The 22,734-nt window shown below is 41.9% G+C and overlaps 2 protein-coding genes across 9 annotated transcripts in view; both read right to left on the bottom strand.

The window, feature by feature from the left end:
• Tcaim (T cell activation inhibitor, mitochondrial) overlaps positions 1-15,730 on the bottom strand; it is a 31,978-nt gene extending 16,248 nt beyond the window's left edge. Inside the window, exons 1-5 of one of the 7 annotated variants that reach the window (XM_076917813.1) lie at positions 15,574-15,730; positions 12,511-12,580; positions 9,163-9,375; positions 5,197-5,359; positions 293-545 (exon numbers count right to left, since the gene is read on the bottom strand). In XM_076917813.1, the coding sequence (XP_076773928.1) occupies positions 293-545; positions 5,197-5,359; positions 9,163-9,375; positions 12,511-12,573 (692 nt within the window). In that variant the 5' untranslated portion in view covers positions 12,574-12,580; positions 15,574-15,730. Of the gene's footprint in view, positions 1-292; positions 546-5,196; positions 5,360-9,162; positions 9,376-12,510; positions 12,581-15,465 lie in introns of those variants that run through there. The other 6 variants (XM_076917809.1, XM_076917810.1, XM_034484264.1 and 3 more) reach the window with 6 other exon arrangements.
• A 2,026-nt stretch (positions 15,731-17,756) lies between these two features.
• Positions 17,757-22,734, bottom strand: part of Topaz1 (testis and ovary specific TOPAZ 1) — a 51,065-nt gene continuing 46,087 nt past the window's right edge. For both annotated transcript variants that reach the window (XM_076917394.1, XM_034484261.2), the window contains exons 18-20: positions 22,355-22,558; positions 20,266-20,449; positions 17,757-18,061 (exon numbers count right to left, since the gene is read on the bottom strand). In XM_076917394.1, the coding sequence (XP_076773509.1) occupies positions 17,842-18,061; positions 20,266-20,449; positions 22,355-22,558 (608 nt within the window). In that variant the 3' untranslated portion in view covers positions 17,757-17,841. The remainder of the gene's footprint in view (positions 18,062-20,265; positions 20,450-22,354; positions 22,559-22,734) is intronic.

The following is a 22,734-nucleotide window of genomic DNA, read 5'->3' as shown; positions in this document are numbered from 1 at the left end:
TGCTACTACACCTGTGTGTTCTTCTCTAAGTATAGATTATTAAACTCAATTACCTCTGAACTCTCCACAGAGACTGCAGATATCCAGCATGCAAAGAGCTGATTATAAAAACTTAAATCTTATGCGTGTATCTGGTATTAAATAATAACAAAAAATGAAAGTGTTTCTTCAACTTTAAGAAACATGAAATATATTTCCTCTAATATATTACTAAAGTTTCTTTTCCTGCAAAACCAGAACTACATTTAAATAGAAACTACACAAGGGTATTTAGATAAAACCTTTCACTTACGTTAGGGTTGTTTCCACTCTTGAGACATGTTCGAGGTCTTCGTCAGGGTCCTTGAACCCAGTAAAGGAGTAATAGGACCTATGCCATTTGATGGGTCTGTCAGGCATCCCTGTAGCTTCCTTGAGAGGCTGGGAATGCACATTAGTGTTCAAGCTTTGGACGTGTTCAACAGGCAAACTGCAGGAGTTGAGAATATACAATACTGTGCTTAGCAGATCGCTGCTGTGCAAAGTAAATCTGACTGCTCGGAATCCTAGAGAATATAATTCCCCCAGACAATTAATACAGATGATTACTTGCTTTAGAATCATTTTCATGAAACAATTATAAAATTAGAGTCTTTAAAAACATTTCATTACCCATTAAAATCTCCCCATTGGTAAATCATCAGCAAATAAAAACAAACAAAAAAAAACAAAAAACAAAAAACAAAACAAAAACAAAAAAACACTTCCTCTTCCAAACTCTATAGCAGAATTTTCATTTCCGTGGGTTTCTTTCTAGTTTGGTACCAGGAAGTAGGTGCCATCCCACAGAGAAGGGGATGGAGACTATTTTCAGTTCTGCCTGTGGTGAATCTTATCCCTAAAGAGAGAGGAGTGTTGCCACACCCATCACACAGATCCTAGCCGAGAGCAGGGTGTTGGGGACACCTGCATTGGCAGGGCATGCTAGGAGAGGCAGGCCCAGGCTATCTACCTTGTGTGTGTGTGTGTGTGTGTGTGTGTGTGTGTGTGTGTGTAGCACATGTATGCCTGGTGTCCAGAGAGGCCAGAAGAGGGTGTTAAATCCCCTTGGAACTGGAGTTTCAGATGGTTGTGAATTGCTATATGGGTTCTTGGAATTGAACCCAGGTCCTCTGGAAGAATGGCTGGTGTTCTTAACCACTGTTCTTAACCAGGCCCAACCCCCAAATTTAAAAAAGCTTGAAAATGACACAAGGGAGCAGTGGTAGGGTTCATGCCTAGAATACACAAGGCCATAGGTTTGATTCATAACCCTGACAAAAAATTAAATTCTGTTAAGTATTATTATTATTATTAGTTATAATTTAGGCAAGTTCTCACTATATAACCCTGGCTGGCCTCAAGGTCACAGATATCTGCTGGCCTCTGCTTTCCAAGTGATGGGATTAAATTGTGCTACCATTTTGGGCTACAAAACTTTATCAGCACAGTCTCCTTGTAAAGTTTCATGCACATACGCATGAGTAAAAGTCTGTTAACAGGCATATAGTCTCATACCTTTACTAGCTGTAACCACTGTTAACTGTTGGTACATAGTCTTCCAACAACATGTATTAATCATGTAGCTAGCCATGCAATGTGGATGTTCACAATTAAATTAATTAAATAATTGAAAATAAGCTGGACATGGTGGTGTAGGCCTGTAACTCCAGTGTGTGTGTGTGTGTGTGTGTGTGTGTGTGTGTGTGTGTGTGTGTGTGTTGGGGGGGGGCGGGGAACAGATAAATGGGACTTCAAGGTTATTCTTGGCTACATGGTGAGTCTGAGACCAGTTTGGGCTAAATTTTTTTTTCACAAAACAATAACCACTTCTTAAACCCACCATCACTGCCACCATAAAAAAAACATTTAAATAAAACTTAAATGTATTCCTTGATCACATTAGCAACCCTTCAAGTACTCAGAGTCACACAGTTAGTGCTTGGTATATTGGAGGGTTCATCTGTGGAACACTTACAAGCTCCCTCGTACAAGCTCTCTTAGTGCTGGCCTAAACTGCTACTATATTCTTCTCTGAATTGTATTATGACATACATGCTGATGTTATCATGTTTATCCGCATGTCTATTTGTAGACACACATTTGCTCGTTTTAGATTGTTCCTTTTAGTAATGATGGTATCACTACGGATCTATTATTTTGAGCCTTTTGCCACCTAATTTGGTGGACCAGCCTGACTTCTTGTTACAAAGTCAAAATAAGTTCATCCTTTATTTTTCATAAAACTTTGGTTTGACTGTCTTGATCCATGTTTCTGAACTTGACTTGTTCCACACCCACACTGACTATACCCTCACCTTTACCCTGCTAAGATGTTCTGTCAAATCATTTTGAGATGTTCAGCCAATTTCCTACATAACTACAAATTGCCCAACCCGTGGAAAGCCCCAGCCTTGCAGCTTGGGGGCTATAAAAAACGACTGTCTCCGACAGTCAATGCTATTTTCTCAGACCCTGTTTTAGGGAGATAGCCCTGTCTGACAGAAAACAGAGCTTGGTTGGTGGTTTCACTCTCACTCGGTCGGATCAACCCCTTCCACGTCTATATGTAGAAATGAGTCTTTCAGCAGCTACACGCACACGAGTCAATTTAACAACACGACACATTTATCACTTCCAATAGTGACGGGCTTGAAAGTAATTTCCAGTGTTCTATGTGAGATTGAAATGTGCCTTGCTTGCCTGCCTCCCTGCCTTGCTTTCTGGTTGTGTGTGTTGGTGTGTGCACCGTCGTGTCTATGTATGGGCATGTTTGTGAAGGTCAATGCCAACCTCAGGGGTTGTTCTTCTGGCACAGTCCACCTGATTTTGAGGGATCTGGGTAACCCCTTAAGTGGAGCTTGTTGACTCCTGGGCTCCCGGGATCCTCCCGTTACAACCACCCTGCCTCGCAGTGCTAGGATTACATGGCATGCTGTCACAGTTGGCTTTCTTATGTAGGTGCTGGAATCTGAGATTAGGTCTTTCTTCTTGTATGGTAAGTACCCTGCTGACTGAACTATCTCCTCAACCCTCTAAGTAAGAGCCAGAGCTTAACACCTTTTTGCAGATACACTCTGCTCGACAAGCACACACAATGCAGAACATGTAAGATATCTTTCTTAACAGGATCAGTTTGAGGACTACTGGCAGGAGAAAAGAAACATTCCAACTATTTCCCTTGAAGGCCGGGAATATCGAATTTAATAGTTCACCAGGAATACACCCAGCACTCAGGGGGCAGAAGCTGGGGACTCTCTGCCACAAAGTCAACTTGATCTACATAAGCTCTGGTTTTAAAAAGCAGAGTTGGGGTGACAGATGGTTCTGCACTTGGTCCTGCAAGTGGTGGCTTACAACAATCTGCAGTTTCAGTTCCAGGGGATCTGATGTCCTTCTGACCTTGGGCACCAAGAATGCCTATGATATACAGACATACAAGCACGCAAAATACTCAGCTGAAAAATGGTTACATCTAGCTAGGCATAGTGGTACATGCCTTTAATCTCAGCACTCAGGAGGTAGAGGCAGATGGATCTCTTGAATTGGAGGCTAACCTGGTGAACAAAGTGAATTCTAGGAGAGCCAAGGCTGTTACACATAGAAACCGTCTTGAAAACAAAAACAAAAAAGATTAAATCTAATAAAAAATTTAAATTAAGTCAAGGAATAAACTGTACTTTCCATATTAGTTTAGCAATTCATTGATCATTGACTCTATCATATAGGCTGCTATCCAAAATGACAGGTTTTTAGTTCCTTAGGATTCCTTTTGAGAATAGTAGTTTCGCTGTTTTGGGTGAGATCATTACAAGGTACGTTATAGATATTTCTGTGGGGCTGGGAATAAAACCACTCACGTGCAAAAGCACTGGCTAGTTAATGTATATGAAACCCCCCAGAACTAAAAAGAAAGTCTGAATTTACATAGTCACATCAGAGCATGAAGAAACTTTACTTTTTTTCTTTTCCTCTTCCTTTTTGAGACAAGGTCTTACTATATAGCTCTGATCTGTAACTTACTCTATAGCCCAGGCTGGCCTTAAACTCACCAGAACCTTCTGCTGCTGCCTCCACCACACTCTTACCGTGTGTGGAGAATATTGGTGTAAAGGGTGACCAGCAGACAGAGGAGCACCTGGTCATTCTGGCTTGCTCTTTTATTGTTATCTGAGTTATAGTCCATTTTGTAAGGGAGACATTCTGATTTCTTCTGGAATATAAAAAACCTTTATGTATTAATACTATCTTTTTAAAAATCAAGTTTCTGCCTGGCAGTGGTGGCGCATGCCTTTAATCCTAGCACTTGGGAGGCAGAGGCAGGCAGATTTCTGAGTTCGAGGCCAGCCTGGTCTACAGAGTGAGTTCCAGGATAGCCAGGGCTACACAGAGAAACCCTGTCTCGAAAAACAAACAAACGAACAAACAAAAAACAAAAAAAATCAAGTTTCCTTTCATTTTAAACTTAATTTCTGCCTAATGAATAGTTTTCAGTTAACCATTAGCTGACAGTGAAGGACTTCTGGACCTTGCTCAGCCAGGGCTGGCTATAGCTACTTGTTTAAGCATTAATTCAGAGAAATTCTTACTGAATCCTATCTTGTTTTAATGCCTATTCTGATAATAAAGTTCACTTGCACTTGGACCACCAAAAGAAGCCAGAGCTGAAAAAATGATTTTAAGAATAAAATGTATTGTAATGAAAATAGAAAAAAATGCCCTAACAAAGCATCCTCAGGCATCTCATTCCCAGGTTATCTGAACAGTGTGAGTTAGCTCAGACCCCACCCTGCTGACTGACTGACTGAAGTGCTCTTGCTCGCCCATCACCTGGCTTCTCTTTGGGCTACACACCATCATGGATGGATTAGAACTCACTATGTAGACTAGGTTGGCCTCAAACTCACAGAGATGTGCCTGCTCTGTCTCCTTAGTGCCGGGATTAAAGGCAAGCACCCCAAACAACATTTGGCTGGAATACTTTGGGAAACAATTGTTTAAACAAACAAAAATGACTTGCTTAACCACATCCAGCTAGGAACAGAATCTAATTCTAGAAAAACAATTATTGTCAATAATCAAGGCTCAAATCCAAAGATATTCTGGCAATGTCAGACTTAGTGAGCACATTTCACATGAAGCAATCAGTCAGGGATACCATAGAAATAAACAACGTACCGGGAGTGGTAGTGCTGATAGGCTCCTGGCCTTCAGAGGAATTCTGAGCTGTTTTTTCTCTTATATAAAATGTAAGCTGAGTTGGTTTCAGAGATTTGAAGCCTGGTTTCTGGAGATTTTCTAAGTAGACACTTAATCTCTTAAGAGAATTTTCATTGACTTCCTAAAAAAAAACAAAAACAAGGGTATTTACATATGAGTAAAGAAAGAAGGAATCATTATGTGGTCTTTAAATATATTGAAGATATTAAGTAATTTACTGTTAAAAAAATGTTGAGGGAACTTAGCCTGGTGGTATAAGCCTTTAGTCCCAGCACATGGAGGCAGAAGCAGGCAGATCTCGGTGAGTTCCAGACCTGTTTCAAAACCAAAACAAACAACCAAACCAAACCAAACCAAACCAAACCAAACAACCAAACCAAACCAAACCAAACCAAACCAAACCAAACCAAACCAAAAAACAAAAACAAAAACAAAAACAAAAACAAACCCAAAAAAACCAAAAAAAAAAAAACAAACCTCAAAAAGAAAAAAAAAAACCCCAAACCAACCAATCAAACAAACAAAAAAATAGAGCTACACAGCGAGATGCTATTTTGTTTTGTTTTTTTAAATTGTGAGCTGGAAAGATGGCTTAATGGTCAGAGCACCAGCTGCTCTTTCAGAGAGCCTGGATCCAGTTTCTAGTAGCCATGTGGCAGCACATACTCAACAGCTTGTAACTCCAGCTCCAGAGGAACCAACGCCCTTTTCCACGGGCGCATGCACTCACTCACCCAAACACAGACACATATACACATAACCGAACATAAATACTTAAAGAAATGGTGGGATTTCACAGATCGTTTGGTAAAAGGGAAGGTTAGTTCCACATTACGCTGTGTACAATGGATATCTGCTGAAGGTGAGACACAGAACACGTAACTGTAATCATGCAAGTGTCAGGGTAAAAGGTGGTTGGAGTCCTTCATCACGTAGGAGTATATAGTTATGACTGCTATACCAAAGCAATAAACTAGTGATTATATAATTAGATTTATTATATTTAATAATATCTCCATGACAGACCACTGGGATGCATTTTTATAAAAACAGAAGAACTAAGAAAATCCCCATATATATGTAGTAAACAAAAACCATAAGACAAATAACCAGATAGGAGAAAATCCAGCTTTTTAAAAGTAAAGGTTATAATGTGCTTTTTGATATATATAACAATTGCATCTTCTTGATTAGTGGAGTAGTACACAGTCCCCAAAAGAGAAGCATAAAAGAGGGGATACAGATGGACAGACATGAAGGGACTCCAAGGTCAACTGCTGTATAAGAAAGAAGAAATGTTGGTAGAGAATAGCAGGAACAGTAACTGCTTCTTTTATTATATTTTAAGTGTGTGTGTGTGCTCGTGTGTGTGTATGGATGTGTTGTATGCATGTTATAGCAGATGTGTGAAGTTCAGAGAAAAATCTTCTGGAATCTGCTCTTTCCTCCCATCAAGTAGATTCTAGGGACTGAATGCAGGTTGACCACCTTGGCTGTAAATGCCTTTCTTGGCTGAGCTAACTTGCTGGCCTTATTTTATTTTTCTAAGTATCTTTATTAAGCTCAGGATGGCCTTGAACTTGAATATAAGGTATATATGCCTAAGTCTCCAAAGTGCTGTAAAGCTGTGCATTTCTAAGCCTAGATTAATAACAACTGTTTCGTTTTTGAGATGAGATTAGGGTTCTTACTATATAACCCAGGCTGGCCTTGTCCTCCTGGCCTTACTGGGATTAAAGGCATTCATGCCCAGCAATAACAACTGCTTCTGATTATTTAAATCTATCTTCCTTCATACAACGTCTTGAGAGTAGAAGTCATTTTGCATTTTGTTTCTAGAATTTATTATATGACATTCTTGGTCAGAAAACTCCCTAAGCAAGTTAGGTCCTTTCCTGCCACTGTGAGGCCAAGTCTTGCCTCATGCAGGAGTGTTCTCCTAAAATCACAGCCAGCATTTGGACCTTGAGAGTTTGTTTGGAGGTTCTGGTAAGGAGCACAGCTACTGGGATATACCAGACGATGGAAGAGTTTACTTGATCAGAGAACGTCATCCTTTTTAACCAAGCACCAAGCTTTTGGAGGGATAGGTACACGTAGAGTGAGGATGACAGAGGACACCTGCCTACCCAGCTGGATCACCTATGAAGTGACAGACATCACATCGAGATCACCCTCACAGACAACCCCAACTAGATTCACTGCAAGTCTGAGGTCAGCTTGAGTTACCTAGTGAGACACTCCCAAAACAAAACCACAAAACAAACCAAAAGGGCTAGGTCTGGATGGCACAAACCCTTTGGGAAGCTAATGCATGAGGAGTAATGTCCTGAATTTGAGAGTATTTCTGAGGCTTATAGTGACACCCTGTCTCAAAACCAAAGACCACGCCCAAACTCTGCCCAAAATAAAACTGAAATCTTCAAAGTTACAAAGTTACTTTTGATGTTTTTATTTTTGCCAGAATAGTGGAAGGGTCTGGTGGGGGTCGGTATACACAATGTTCTGTAGCAAATGAACAGAAACGGGGGCAAAGGAAGCAGGACCAGACTGAGAGTTTTAAGGGAACTTTGTATTGATCTGTGAATTTTGAATCTATTAATAGTCCATATTTTAAAATTAGAGTATTAAAAGGAAAATAACCACAGCAGTGGGTGCCAATGTGAACTCCTGGTCTTGGAGTAGGATGCTACAAGCATTGAGTGTGTACTCAGCAGAGAGCAGGGTGAGCCAGAGCTTCATGGGTAATGGCCAGAAGAGTGAGAAGCGTTTATGGGCCTGCATTTCGCTGATGATAGAGGACAAACAACAAACCTAATAAACAAGGAGTCAGGCACCTGGGGATGGAAACAGATACAGGGTAAGAAGAGGAGCCACTGGAAAGGAAGGTAGAGTCAAAGCTGTCAGTGGCCTGGGAGAGGCTCCTTGAGAGGCAGAGGTAAGCCATCTCTGAGGAGGACAGTCCAAGCTGAGCGAGCAGTGAGCACAAAGGCTTGCCGAAGGTGAGTGCTCCGAGCACAGTGGCTGAGGGAGGGAAGACACACGATCAGCTCAGAGACGCTGGGTGAGCGAGTGCCCAAGACCACACCCAGGATCAGTGGCTGGCTGGGATTCATACAACTCAGAAAAGCTGTTATATTCAGACAAGGTTTACTAAAGTAGAAGACTGGCTGTTAGTGGGCAGCTGTACAGGGCAGAGAGCAAGCCTGCTCTTGGTTGTTCCACAGTGTAGACTACAGCCAGGGCTTCATCCCCAGCAGTGAAGTGCAGCAATGTTCAAGGTGTGCTGCACACCACTACCAGGCAGGGATGTTCACTTGAGCCTGGTGCCTAGGGTTTGTTATTTCAGGTTAAATTAGGGATCAATGTCAATTAAAAAAAAAGAGACTAATGAGCTAATTCTAATGCACTTAGCTCTATAATATTATCTAATATTAAACAATAGCAATGGTTCTGAGTTTGCCCCAGGACTTTTGACAGCTTGCATCCCCTGAGCACAAGACAGGTAGCACAGGTTCAGTAGCACACAGTAGACACAGGGGGTCTCCAGGCACTGAAACTCTGCCTAGGGCATCCTCACAAGAAAGATTCTATCAGGTGAAGAAAGGCATTTTCCTCTCAAGCCCTTCATTTTCCTCCAAAAACTAGTGTAGAAACATGATTATTAAACTCTTCAGCTTATGTGGCAACTTCATTGTTTATATAAATAATGGTAGCTTCGAATAAACAACGGTTTCAACTGCTATATTACAAACATCCACTACATTTACTAATTGGAAACCATTATTTTTCAAGTTAGTATTGCTTCTATGTCAACCGTTATCATGACAGAATAATCCAAATTGACAGGACTTTCAGCATTATATTGACTCAAAGGTAAATCAACTAGACACATAGACAATAAGTTAAAAAATAAGTGTTTACCCTTTCCCTGGGGTGCTGTCCAAAGAAATCAGGATGAACTGCAAAGTAGAAAGGCCTCAAGGCATTGATGGCTTCTGCCCCTGATAAAGCTCGAGAGTAGTGAAGCCAATGAGGGAGGACCTTCCTCAGGCAGAACCTATCAGAGACACAGGGATTATTCTCTGTGACGTACATACATCTACCATCCAACACCATGTAGGAGGTGCAGCCAACCTAAATGTACCACATGGGGTAAAGTCGGAGTAAGGTGGAAACTGATTTGCTGCAATCTGCCAGGTTTCTACATAGCGTAGTTCTAAACCCTTTACTGCGGCACACGCAGCTGTAGTGAGTGAGAGCAGAACTTCCCTCCACGGCACTCTAGGAGCTGGCTTCACCGCAGATGACAGTTTTCTCCTTGAGGTTCTGTTTTGTTCTCCTTAATTTACATCAGTGCAGTGGAGAATGCCTTGTTTCTCAGTACAGTGGGGAATACCCCGAGAACCTCAGTACTGAGAGGAAGGGATCCTTCAGTTTCCTCAGTAGCAGAGTGGTAACAGAACTCTAATCAGACAACTCCACATTCCCATTCTTAAATCGTGTCTCAAACTGTCTGGAATGTTCTTAAAGTACTGTTTATTTATTTTCTTCAATGAAAATAATACTACAGTATTTTAGTCCAAAGGAAATGACTTAGAATTCTTGGGGAGCAATTTCACAGTGCTGATCTTTGAATACTGCAATTTCCATTTCCATTCTAATTATTCCACATAGAAGTGTCTTATAACTGTTGGGCACGGCATGCTTTACAACCTGTCAGGCATGCTGAGTCTCTGGAAATGCTTCATGATGTTAAAATGATAGAGTCCAGAACTAACTTGAAGATTTCTTTTTAAAAGATTATTATGTTTCTTTATGTGTATTTGTGTGCCTGAACGCCGAATATGCACAGGTGTCTGTGGAAACCAGAAGAGTGCACTGGATACATATGACCAGTTATGAGCAGCCTGACGTGGGTGCGGGGATCTTCAGATCCTCTGCAAGTATGTTTTTAGCCTCTGAGCCACCCCTCCAGCCTACAGAAGATTTAAAAGTCTGGAAAATAAACTGGTGTATTTTCAGGTTACCTTCTGTTGTATTTTATATGTATTTGAGCCTTTTATAATGTAAGTGTACAGATGGTCCAGTAAAGGCGGCTAGTGGGATTGCTCAGTGGGTAAAGTGCTGTATAAGTATGAAAGCCCGAGTCCTTTCCCAGCCAGTGATGCACAGTGAGAACCTGTCTCAGACAGACAGATGGATGGCAAGGAAGACAGTTCATCCCTTACTCATCTCCTCTCCTTCTTAACTTGTCCCTAGGTGGCCCGAGCTTCAGATCTTCCTGCTTTGGCCTCTGAAAGCACCGGGATCCCCACCTTCACACTGCTATTTTTGATTCTGTGGCATAACGTCCTTTCACGATGCTGCCAGAGCACAAAACCCAAGTGAGGTCACACTACTTACACCTGTTCTCAAGTTAGCCTGGCAGCTTCTCTTTATGCTGCCTCCTGAAATCGGTCCTGTCTACTTTCTCTGCTACCAGACTGTCATCGCTGAGGCAGCTTATGTAGCCTCCTCACTAGCCTGCCTGTCTGTCTTCACAAACAATACTACATGCTGTTCATTTTATTCTTTTTAAAACTTCTTATTTAAAAAACAAAAACAAAAAACTTTTCACTAATCCTTTGGGAGTCCCACATCACGCACCCCAATTCCACCCATGTCCCCGTCTCTTCATAACCACCCTCTGCCCTTGCAACTTGCCCCCCAAAGAAGGTAAAATAAGACAGAATTAAAAAAAAAAAAAACACCTCACTGTGGAAGCTGAAATGCGTCACACACTATATACTCTGGCCAACACAGCTTTATTTGCAAATGTTCATTACAATGAGTCACTGGTCTGTTTCAAGGCCACTGGCTTCTGCTACACTATCTATAACAAACCCTCACTGGGATTCCTCTTTGATATCCTGTTTTTGCCCTGTGTCTTGGAGAGCCTGCAGCTTTGCCTCTGCAGGACAGGCTCTTTCACTTGCTCCAGCAGATTATGGATCAGGTAGATGTTGGGGTGGACCAACACAAAGCCATGGATCTGGGCCTAGGAGGTAGCTGAGTTGGTCGCTCAGGAGTTCACCTGCTGCCACACCACCAGGGCGAGCTCTCCAGGACTGCTCTGGCTAGCTCATCCAATGCCACATCAGGCAAGGGCAGGGCCAGAGCCAGCTCTACAGTGCTGCAGCCAGTAAGGGGCAGGGCTAGCTCATCCACCTGCTGCAGCCAGAGAGAGGAGAGTGGTGCTACCCCAGTGCAGATGAGAGATGGAACCTGCTGTCCCTTGCTTGCCTGACCCCGCCCCCCACCAAGGTCATCTCTACTGTGCTGCCTAGGTGGAGTACAGAGCCAGGGTGGGGTGAGGGCAGGGCAATTTTTTTTTTTTTTTTTTTTTTTTTTGGTTTTTAGAGACAGGGTTTCTCTGTGTAGTCCTGGCTGTCCTGGAACTCAGAAATCCACCTGCCTCTGCCTCCCAAGTGCTGGGATTAAAGGCATGTGCCACCAATGCCCAGCTGCAATTTTATTTTTTATACACTTTTGATGACTTCCACAGTTCCTACAAGACAAGGCCTATTTTTGAGTCTTTAATCAATCCTTTTAAGTTGCTCTCAAGTACTCCTTATAAAAACTTGTAGTCAAGTATGGTGGTAGAAGTCTGTAACTCCAAAAGGGTGGAGGGGGAAGGATCAGGAATTCAAGACTAACCATGGCTACACAATGAGTTTGAGGTTAGCTTGGGCTATATGAGACTTTGTCTCGTTATCTCTTCCAGAGACCCCCCTCAGTCAGGCCCCAATGACCTTCCTTAGTCTTCGAGTTTTTATGACTTACAAACCCTCACACTTCCTCTGTGCCACAAACTGCCACCTATCCAAGCTGTACTTACTTATACAAGTGCTGCATATCCACGATGCACCAGGAGGAGGAATTTGTATAATTATTATAGTCATTTTCTTTTAAACTCTAAAGCACCAAAGTAGGCGCTCTGTGGTTTGGGAACATCATACTGTTCTGGGAGAGGTTTAATTTACTTTTTCCTCTTCATGTTTCATATAGAACTATTCTGTTAGGATGTGTTGTCTCCTGCTTTGAATGGAGCCTTAGTCAGTTTGGCTACTTATATTAGGTTTTTTTTTTTTGTTTTTTTTTTTTAATTTCTTTTTGTTCCTGCCTAAAACCATAAAATGATACAGTTTTGAGATCTGAAAAATAAGTTGAAATTAGCTTGATACATAACAGACCCTCCTTTCAACAAATGGAGTGCACCACAGAGCTTACCTCCTCAAAGGCCTCAGGTGGCAAAACATTTCTGAATAAGCACACCAACTTCCAAGCATCCATTAATTGCCTAAAGAACGAAGTGAACAGAAGAACTGAACAAGTAACAAGTTAAGAACGTATTACCGTCATGTTATCATCCTCAAAGTGAGATGTGTAAACACATTAACCTAATAGAACGCTCACACATTACGTGTGAGCATGTGGTTTAGTTATTTTTCTGTTGCTGCGATAAAAAAAATACTCTCTGTGTGTGTGTGTGTGAGAGAGAGAGAGAGAGAGGGGAGAGAGAGAGAGAGAGAGAGAGAGAGAGAGATAGCATTAGGCAAGAAGATATGATGGAGAGAGATGGACTATAGACTTTCATGGCTGCCCTAGCATCATTCTTCCAACTTCCTGACCTTCCATAACCATCTCCAATAGTGCCACCAGCTATTTATGACTTTCTTTTGTTCTGTGACTAAAAGCCCATGTAACTGCTTCTATGTTGGAATGCATTACTCAGGGAAAACTGAATCCATCTTCCTGGGCTATAGTCATTCAATTTGATATGTAATATGAACACTTTCTATAATTACTGCCTTTGTGGGAAGAGAGACGTCTTCTGTTAGCACCCCTAACTGTATATGAAAACCTTTACTTAATAGGCTCTACCCTGTCTTCATACTGTTTTAACCTGAATTTTTTTTTTCTGCAGCGTAAATCAAGATCTCAGCTTCAACTGAGTAAAATCCCTGAAAGAACTCAGTCTGTACAGCCAGTGGCAAGGGACTGTCTCTTCCATGGCTGCAGTCAGCTATACAGAGAATCAAAGACTCTCAGAGGGCTGAAGACACACTGCTTCAGAACATGGGCAGGTTCTGGTGAACGCTGGTGACACTAGCTCTAAAAGCCTATTGTAGCTGTATCAGCTGCAGGAGTTCTGCCTGCAGACAAGTTCTCATGACGTCTATCAGCACTCACAGAATATACTGCCCTTCCATTTAGAGGAAACCTCGGGCATGCTACAGACGGACAAGAGACACTCCTCACTCATCAGATTCAGACGGCATTCTGAGTCCTTAATTTATCACTCCAGCAATGCTTATGTGCAGGGTAAAGCATTGAGAATGAAGCATTAAGACAATTGTTTTTACAAAACTTGGCTTATGAGGAAAGTGTAGAGAAGCAGGACACAGACACAAGCAGATAACTATAAAACAAAACAGCGAACGCAATGCTTCAGACTTGCAGAGTAATGGGATACTTCCTGGGGCTATGCCTTTAGGGTGGGGAGGACTCCCTGGAAAGCCTTGTCCTAAAGAAATGGTCTACAGTGTGGACAGAAAGCAGATATGGAAGGATAAAATTCATCTCCAAGCCAGCATAAATGACTATCTGAATCTACTTAATAGTGATATTATTTTCTGTTCCCTCCCTCCCTTCCTTCCTTCAAGGTCTACAACTCTCTATGTAGCTCAGGCTGGCCTGAAACTCGTTATGTAGATCTAACTGCATCTGTCCATTACTTTGGACAAGCACAGGAATTATCAAATAGCGGTCTTCAAGATTGAGCTTTGGCCTCTTGGCACAATCTGTATTTGAAAGTAACTTATTTCAATTAAGTTAACTTCACACAAATTTCACTTTAGTCATGGTTTTCCTTTGTAACTATCTTGTAATTTCTTAGAAAAAAATGTTCTCTCAAGTAATGAAAGAACACACCTACCTACCTGCCTTTCTTTTCTGTTTCTTTTTGTTTGTTTTTGGAGACAGGATATTACTGTGTAGACTTGGCTGGCCTGGAACTTACTATGTAGATCAAGCTGGCACCCAACTCAGAGAGCTATACCTGCTTCCACCTATGGAGTGCTGGAATTAAAAGCATGCATCCTCTCACCAGAGACTAGGCTTTTTTTTTTTTTTTTTCCAACTTAGAGTAGGGCAGTAAACAAACAACAAGAGCCCAAGAGCCAAAGCAGGAAACAGTATTAGATGTGGTTTGTTTGTTTTTGGAGACAAGGTTTCTTTGTGTAACAGCCCTGGCTGTCCCAGACCTCATTCTGTAGACCATGCTGGCCTAGAACTCACAGAGATCCAACTGCTTCTGCCTCCCATTGCTGGGATTAATGGTATTCCACCATCACCTGGCTGGATAATAAATTCTTTAGCTTTCCTTTTATATCTTGCTGGAGAGTTAAATCATAGCTACAAACGCTACAGTTTCAAGAAAGATACAGGCACTTGTGGCCCAGCCTCATCTATATACAGGCCTTGGTGCTACTGGGCCTTCAATTATGGAGGATCAGGTTTGTCACACAGTACCTACTCTAGCATTACAATTTCCCTGAGCTTAAAATTCCTTCATCAACACTAAGGGATGGCAGGCATCTCCAGCTTCTTTTCAGTAGGCCATCTTTAGACAAATGCTTCATCTAACCAACCAACCAAACAAACAAACGCTGACACCTTTTTAAGACTATGAGCGCCATATCCCACTCGGTGGTCTCAAACTGATATTACCATTATCCTACAATCTTAAATCCACTCGCACACACTCCACGGATGTCTTGAATGAATTAGCACACTCTTTTAAGCTCTCTCGTGGTGTACTGCACCACCTCATGGACCACGTTTGAGTAATCTATGCCTCATAGACTAAGAGTCTACTTAGCCATAAGTCTGATTCCAGGTCTAGAGGTGAACTGGTAGGTTCGCAACTTGGGGTGGGGCTCCTCCCAGGGCCCCATCAGCCGCCTAAACCCAGCTCCCATCTGACAGCCTCGCCTCCGCCTCAGCACCCACAGACCAAGGCCTGTGTGGAGTCCCTGGGCAACTTTCGCTAAGCAAGGAGCTCCTGACAGGTCTTGCCCACTGTCTCAGATTGCGCACAGGCCTGGGTCCTTGGTTGGAGGTCCCCGTCACTCTGAGCCTGCAGGCCGCACGAACCATGCTCATTGGTTACAGCGGACCGACCTTCCTCATAGAACGCCTGCGCAAGGCCGGCAAGCGGCTCCCAGCCAGGACGTCGGCTCTCGGCGGCCTCCCTCCCCGCTTCAAAGCCGCACTTGTTCGTGTCCTTACCCCGCTATCTGCGGGTTTCCGAAGGGAGCTTCGGGAGACACAAGCCGGCTCTTTCCGCCGGACTAGGTCTGAGGGAGAAAGATGATTGGCAGGCAGGTGGGAGGGCGATAAGCAAAGGTAAAGGGGCAGCCGGAGCCAGGGGCGGGGCTAGTACGCGCACGCGCAGCCCCCTGTCTGGGGGAGGGGCGGAGCTGCGCAGGGCGCTCTGGTGACGCAGTCCTCGCTGAGCAGCCGTTGGTCCTCTTGGTAGGCTTCCCAGTTGCAGCTGAATTTGAAAGGTCCCGTTCCTCTGGCTTACCTTTCCCACTTGACTTTGCCTCAATCATTATCTGGATTTATTCATTATTATTGGAGACAGTGGTTCACACTGTAACCTACGCTGACCTTGAACTTGCGGCAATTCTCCTGCCTCTGTCTCCGAAGTGCTGTGAAAACGTGCATGACGCATCCTTACTAGGCTGGTTTTAAATGTTCAGTGTACCCAGCATGGGCTTTTACTGCTTTACTGGTCGTCTGTAACTGATCTCCAGACCTGCAAATGATGGAATAGAAACTGCTTTTCGCTATGCTACCTCTTGGCTTGGTCAACCAGCAAGAAGCCTGCGTTTTCCCACCCCTTCTCTCGGATCTTCGTTCTTCTGAAGCCGACCTACCTTGTGGCCCACATCACTGCCCTTTGTCTGCAGGAGCGTGGTTTATACCTGCCCACGCGAATTTCACCTGTGTCTCTCTGTGTGTCTGAGGCAGCGTGTGCGCCTCACGTCACTCAAGCTTGAGAGTGCTGGGACTTAATTTTCCTGCCCTTGTGAGACTGTAGATTTAAGGACGCTTCCTCTACCCATTTTAAGAACACCTTTAAATACTTGTCCCATTCATTATCCCATTTAGGGTTTTTTTTCCCCCCTAAACGACTTGAATTTGTGGCTTACAGTAGTATTAAGAATGAGGATTTTGCTAAAGAGAATAGGCTACAGATACTGAAGATGGCTTCTGGAGTTTTTGTTTTGTTTTCTGAAACAGGATTTCTCTGTGTAGTCCTGTAGACCAGACTGGCCTTGAATTTGAGAGATCTGCTGGCCTCTGCCTCCCAAGTGCTGGGATCAAAGGCATGGGCCACCACCACCTGACAACTTCTGAAGTTTTAACTTCCTAGTGTTTTGGGACAATCCTTGTTAGATATTTACATTTTGGCGTATTTGTTTAAAATACTTTCTTTAGCAATGTCTAACACTTATTAGTCACACATTATCATAAAGCATACAGTACTGTGCTGGCCACGTTGACCAGCAGATGAAAGTGTTTGCTATCAGACCCACAAGCCTTACCATCTTGGTTTGATCACCAGAACCAGATAAAGGTAGAAGGAAAGAACACATTCTAAAAGCTGTCCTGCAACTTCCACATGCATGTGTGCTCCTCCCATACCATGCACATAATAATCATATGAAACACTAAAAGGAAATTGATATGAGGGTAATTTAGACGTTTGGTATATAGTGCCCTGGATTTTAGTGTTTTAAGTCTGCTGCTAGTTTACATCAACTTGACACATGGCTAGTCCTCAGAGAAGAGGGAGCCTCAATTGAGAAAGCATCTCTTGAGATCATGCTGCAGGAAAGCATTTTCTTAGTGATTGATGTAGGAGGTCCCAGCCTATTGTGAGTGGTGCCATTCCTGGGCTGGCAGTCCTGGGTTCTATAAAAAAGCAGGTTGAGTAAACCATGAGGACCAAGTCTTACTGAGCAGCACCCCCCACCCCCCATGGCCTCTGCACCAACTCCTGTCTGTAGGTTCCTGTCCTGCCTGGGTTCCTGTCCCAGACTTCAGTGATGGACTATGATATGGAAACACAAGCCAAATAAACCATTTATCCCCAAGTTGCTTTTTGTCATTTTTATTCCAGTGGTAGTAACCCTGACTAGGCAAAAGTCATCCATAGCGTTTGGTGATTCTTAGTCACCACACTGAACACCTGTGGGCACTGATGTTAAATGCACCCAGTGTGTGGCTTTTTACTCTGAATTACATTATTAAAAAGGAATTTTCCATACTTCGGTCCTTCTAAATTTAAGTAAAAAAGAATTAAAAGATCACTTTTTGTTAATAAACCATTGCATGTAAATGAAATTTTTTTGCTTGAAAACTATTTGATAATTTCTAGTGTCAATAAGATACACATGTTTAATACGATGAGTTATTTTTATTCTTTTATTTTCAACAATGATTACTTGAACTTAAAAAGAAAACCCAACAACAACCCTTTACTAACTAATGGTTAGTGAAAAGCCAAACCTTTCCAGCCCACTTCATATTCTCTTTCAGCCATTTCAAGGCAGAACAGTGCTCCAGACTGTACACCTGCTCTTTGTTGATATTGACAGTCATGTGCTTAATGAAAAGCTTGGGGTCCGATATTCGAGCAGCCACGATCAGTCTTTCTGCTGCAGCTTGATAGTCATCCTTGCTTCGAGATTTGCTTTCTTCACATCTGTAAAGTGAACCCAAAGGCAGGAATTCTCAGAAGCAGCAGAAGTGTGGTTTCTGTAGGAAAGTCATCTGCATTTATTGTTTCCAAACCATCATGGCATCTTAGCAGTGATTCTTAAGCTTTCTGAACCGTGGCTTACAGTGTGAGAGGCATTTCATATTAGGACCCAGTAGTAATTGGTACTTTGAGAAACACTCATCTAGAACACAGCTGGTTACCTATGTTTATATTTTCAAATCTAGTAACTATAAATATTTAGCTGTATATGTTAGTATTGAGTTAGTATTGAATACAGCTTGAATGGTTAACCATCATGTTAGTTTTCTCTTGGTATTAGTTGTTTCTAGCTTCAAGCAAGTACTTAATATGCAGCTAACATTTAGTAACGACTGTGGAGCTGTATGGTTTCCTTGGTCCTGATGGGCGCTTTACTAAGTGTTACAATTTTCTTCGAGCTCCATCTGCTATCCATGTGATTGTGTTTACTAGCATGAAACTTTTAATTTATGGTAGCTTTTCTTGTGGAGAAGGGAAATAGTTAAAAGTATTTAAAATATGAGAGTGTTTCTTGCTCTTGGTATCTTGCATGTCATGAACATAAGTTCTGAGAATGGTTCTACCTAAATTAATACTTGTGTAGGCCACTTGGTGACCTCAATGAGGCTCATGCTTCAGAATAGTAATGAGTGTCCAAGAGCCTTCTAGGGCCTCCTAATTGAGATGAGGTATTTTAGAGCCTGGAAGACTGACAACTGTCTACAAATGGATAGCTTGTAGAGCTTAGTAACCCACCGCAGGGCTGAAGACCTAGCTATGTCAATGGCTATGGACTAGAGCTACAACTACCCTCACACTAACAGTGAATAGAGAGGAAGAATAAAACCTAGACACCTCGGGCCACACAGTGCATGGTGTCAATAAAGGAAGCCCATCCTTCACTGAAAGTAGAGCTGTAAGAACAAAGGCTAGTTTCAATGGGTTTTCAAAAAAAAGGTGCAAGGAAAATGATGTCCTCTTGTTAAACGGGGGCTGTACCACACAACTCTGAAACAAACTGAAAAAAGAAGACTCAGCATTTCTGAGTATGGGATGGATGTGAGGGAACAGTTTCCCGCAAGCCAACTAGATCTGGGGAACTTCTGTTAGACACACTGACTATTCCTTGTTCCAATTTTCAAGCATCTTTAAATACTGAAGAAACTTGGAAGACAAAGGCGGTTTCTCCTGGAGCAAAAGACAGGCTTCTGACAGCCTTAGGCAGTGTCTTCCTGTAGAGAAAATGGAAAACAGGCTTTGGGTTCTTGAGGCTTGGGCCTGCCTTCCTGTCAGAGAACCTGCCACATGCTCAGGAGTCCCTGCGGGTTATTAGTAGGACTCTGGGATGATAAGCTGACCATCTGGCTGCATGTTCCACCGAGAAAATGCACCCTGTCGCCAACATAGGACTCTTGTGTCTCATGGGTCTGTGGTACACCAGTTTACAAACAGGAAACATCTCAGACCTTCACAATCTTTCTGGAGAGAAGTCACAAAAGGCACCTGAGTTTTCCTACACTTTTCTCACTTGCATCACTCATTCTGGGAGAATCTTGCACTCAAGTATCCTTTTTTATTTTTAAAATGTGTTTTATATTAAATTTTATATTTAAAAATTAAGATTCTACAGATGAAAAACTGAGCAATTTCCCAGAGATAAGGGTTGCGTAAGTGTCCACACTGGCATGGCATTTATGTCAGATTGTGTGGCTCTATAAGGAATAAAGAAAGGATTCATAGCTAATGTTTTTGGATAAAGACCCTTTAAGGCACCACACTCTTTAACACAAGAGTTAAAGGAGTTAAAGGGTTAAAGAGTTAAAGGGTTGCTACTTAAAGGATATCCATATTTTAAGACAGCTGTTAACATCTTTGAATCACTAAAGTGTTTACTGGGTGTTATGAACCTGTTTGGTCTTTTGTTTTGGTTGGGAGTCAAACCCAGGACTCCCATGCATGAACACACTCCCCACTCAAGTTGACCCCAGCTCCTTAATTTGTTTGGTCTTAAGCCTTCCGTAGGTCTTGTTCTTTCTTGGTTTAAATGTTAGCCAAGTTTATAACACATATACAAAGTATAAATAAATAACACGCACACATTGCATTATGGGGCAGGTATAGAGCTGCATCTATGTGCAGAGAATACAGCTGGAATTCTATTAACCCACCTTTTTAAAACGATCTGTAGCATCTGTGTGGGAGTTCCCGGGCTCTGAATAATACTAGCATTAGACACCAGAAATATTTCGATAGCTAAAAGCATTTCAATCTCAGATAAATGAGAAGGAACCAGTAGAAGTTTCCGGTATAAGTTTCCCTCTAATGGTGGGTAGCAACCCAGGGAAAGAGCACCTGAAAAATCAAACAACAGGTTACACTTCACCAAACTTCAATGGGTAAGACTTAGGGGTACAACTTATGGCTTCTAACTGTCCACAGATGACAGCCACTCACTGGTCAGGGTAGCTTTTTACATTTGCAGATTGATTACACCTTTTACGACTGTAAGCATTTGGCACATTTGACACTGATCTTTTATGAAAACTCTGAAAAATGGCATTTGAGTTTTACTGCAGCAAGTAACCACGTTTTTCAAGTTCATAGTAACATATAACATAATTTCAGAATTAATAAGGAAGCCAGGTGTAGTGACACATGCCTGTAATCTCAACACCTAGGCTAAAGCAAAAGGACTAAGTTGGAGGGACGAGCTGTGCTATATACAGTGGCATTATCTCCAAACAAAAGAAAAACAAGAAGGAAAACTTCCTAACTGGGACATAATCAGAACAGCTATTTAGGTTTTAATGGAGTTTGGTCTATGAACAACTTTATGCTCTTATGGTCACTGTCCACATTGAATTACAAATAAAAATATAGAGTGTACTGAGAGAGTGCCATTTCTGTTAAACACATACTGTGGCAGTCTGGGTTTACTTAGACTGTTCCTACAAGAACAAAGCATAGCTCCATCCTCTATGTGGCTGCCACAGTCACCGGCTCAAGTCTAAAAACCTCCTGTTTTGAGAGGACAATTTTGACTCAGCTTAAAACTGTGTGGCTGATTATTAGAAATGATAGTACTCTTAGGATTAACTGTCCAGTCAGACATGGACAATATTATATAGAGTTTATCAAGATCAAATTAAATCTGTATGTATATTTTGTTTAAAATGGGGGCTGGAGAGATGGCTCAGTGGTTAAGAACACTGACTGCTCTTTCAAAGGTCCTGAGTTCAATTCTCAGCAACCACATTGGTGGCTCACAACCATCTGTACTGGGATACAATGCCTTCTTCTGGTGTGTCTGAAGACAGCTATAGTGTACTCATATACATTAAATAAATAATTCTTAAAATAAATAAGTAAACAATCGTTTAGCTGGGCAGTGTTGGCGCATGCCTTTAATCCCAGCACTTGGGAGGCAGAGGCAGGCTGATTTCTGAGTTCAAGGCCAGCCTGGTCTACAGAGTGAGTTCCAGGACAGCCAAGGCTATACAGAGAAACCCTGTCTCAAAAAACAAAACAAAACAAAACAAAACAAAACAAAACAAAACAAAACCAAACCATTTGGGGTTATTTTTTCCTTTGAGAAACCACCCCAGTGTAGGTGATGATGCTAATCTCTGAGAGCTACATCTGAACATAATCCAAAAATGTTCCAGTAAAATTTTAATATTTAAACTTTAATTATTTTATGTTTATGTGGGTGTACATGCATGAAACATGAGACTCTGTTAAAAAATCAAAACCTAAAGAACCTTCCAAAAAATAGTGTATTAAATACTTATTACCTAGAATACAACCTAATTATTTTCCCGTTTCAATGGGAAGAAAAGTTATCACTTGCTAAAAGTGATCCTAGCTGGGAGTCTGAGAAAACACTTCTAGTTCAGGTGGCGTCGTCAGGATGTCTGATACCCAAACATTTAAATTTCAATCCACCCACTGTTTACACAGTATTTTAAGGTATGCCAAACTATTTTAAATTCTGTCCTTTATTTCCTTTACTTGACTTTTACTGGAATTGATAACATGCCAAGAAATAATATGACACTTTTAAAGGAAAAACAAAACAAACAAACAAAAAAACAGGTTTCAAAAGACAGCACAGACCTGTCAGACCACTGCCTCTGAATATGTACCAACCATTATTTTTGCATATGTAAAAATTTAGTTTTAAATATTATAGGTGGATTTTGGATTAGAAAATAATCAGAACCAACATATTAATTAAAATATTTCAATGGAACTTACTTTTGTAGTGGGCTCTGGCTTTGAGCCACAAGCAACTCCTTCCTAGGGAAGTGATCAGTCTCCTGAGAAAGGAGAAGTCAATAGGGATGCTTTTTGCAACCATGAACTCTGCTACAGAAGATGATATGCCAAGACTGTTACTTTCTATACAGGCATCCAGAAGTTCATTAAAAAGAAGGCTAGACTGGGAAATCCCCGTTGTTTCTAAAATGAAGAAAACAATGATACAATAAAATGAAAAGTGATCAATGACATGAAGACCAATAATCTCCAACTTTCTCCCCCAACCTGCTAGCCCCAGCGCCTTCTGCCCATTGCAGAAGTCAGACTCACTGAAGTACAATCATCTTTCATACTCTCCAAGTAAGAAACAAGAACCC

Source organism: Arvicanthis niloticus, chromosome 21 (assembly GCF_011762505.2).
Source record: "Arvicanthis niloticus isolate mArvNil1 chromosome 21, mArvNil1.pat.X, whole genome shotgun sequence".
Lineage (NCBI taxonomy): Eukaryota > Metazoa > Chordata > Mammalia > Rodentia > Muridae > Arvicanthis > Arvicanthis niloticus.
This window is presented reverse-complemented; position numbering and strand designations above follow the sequence as displayed.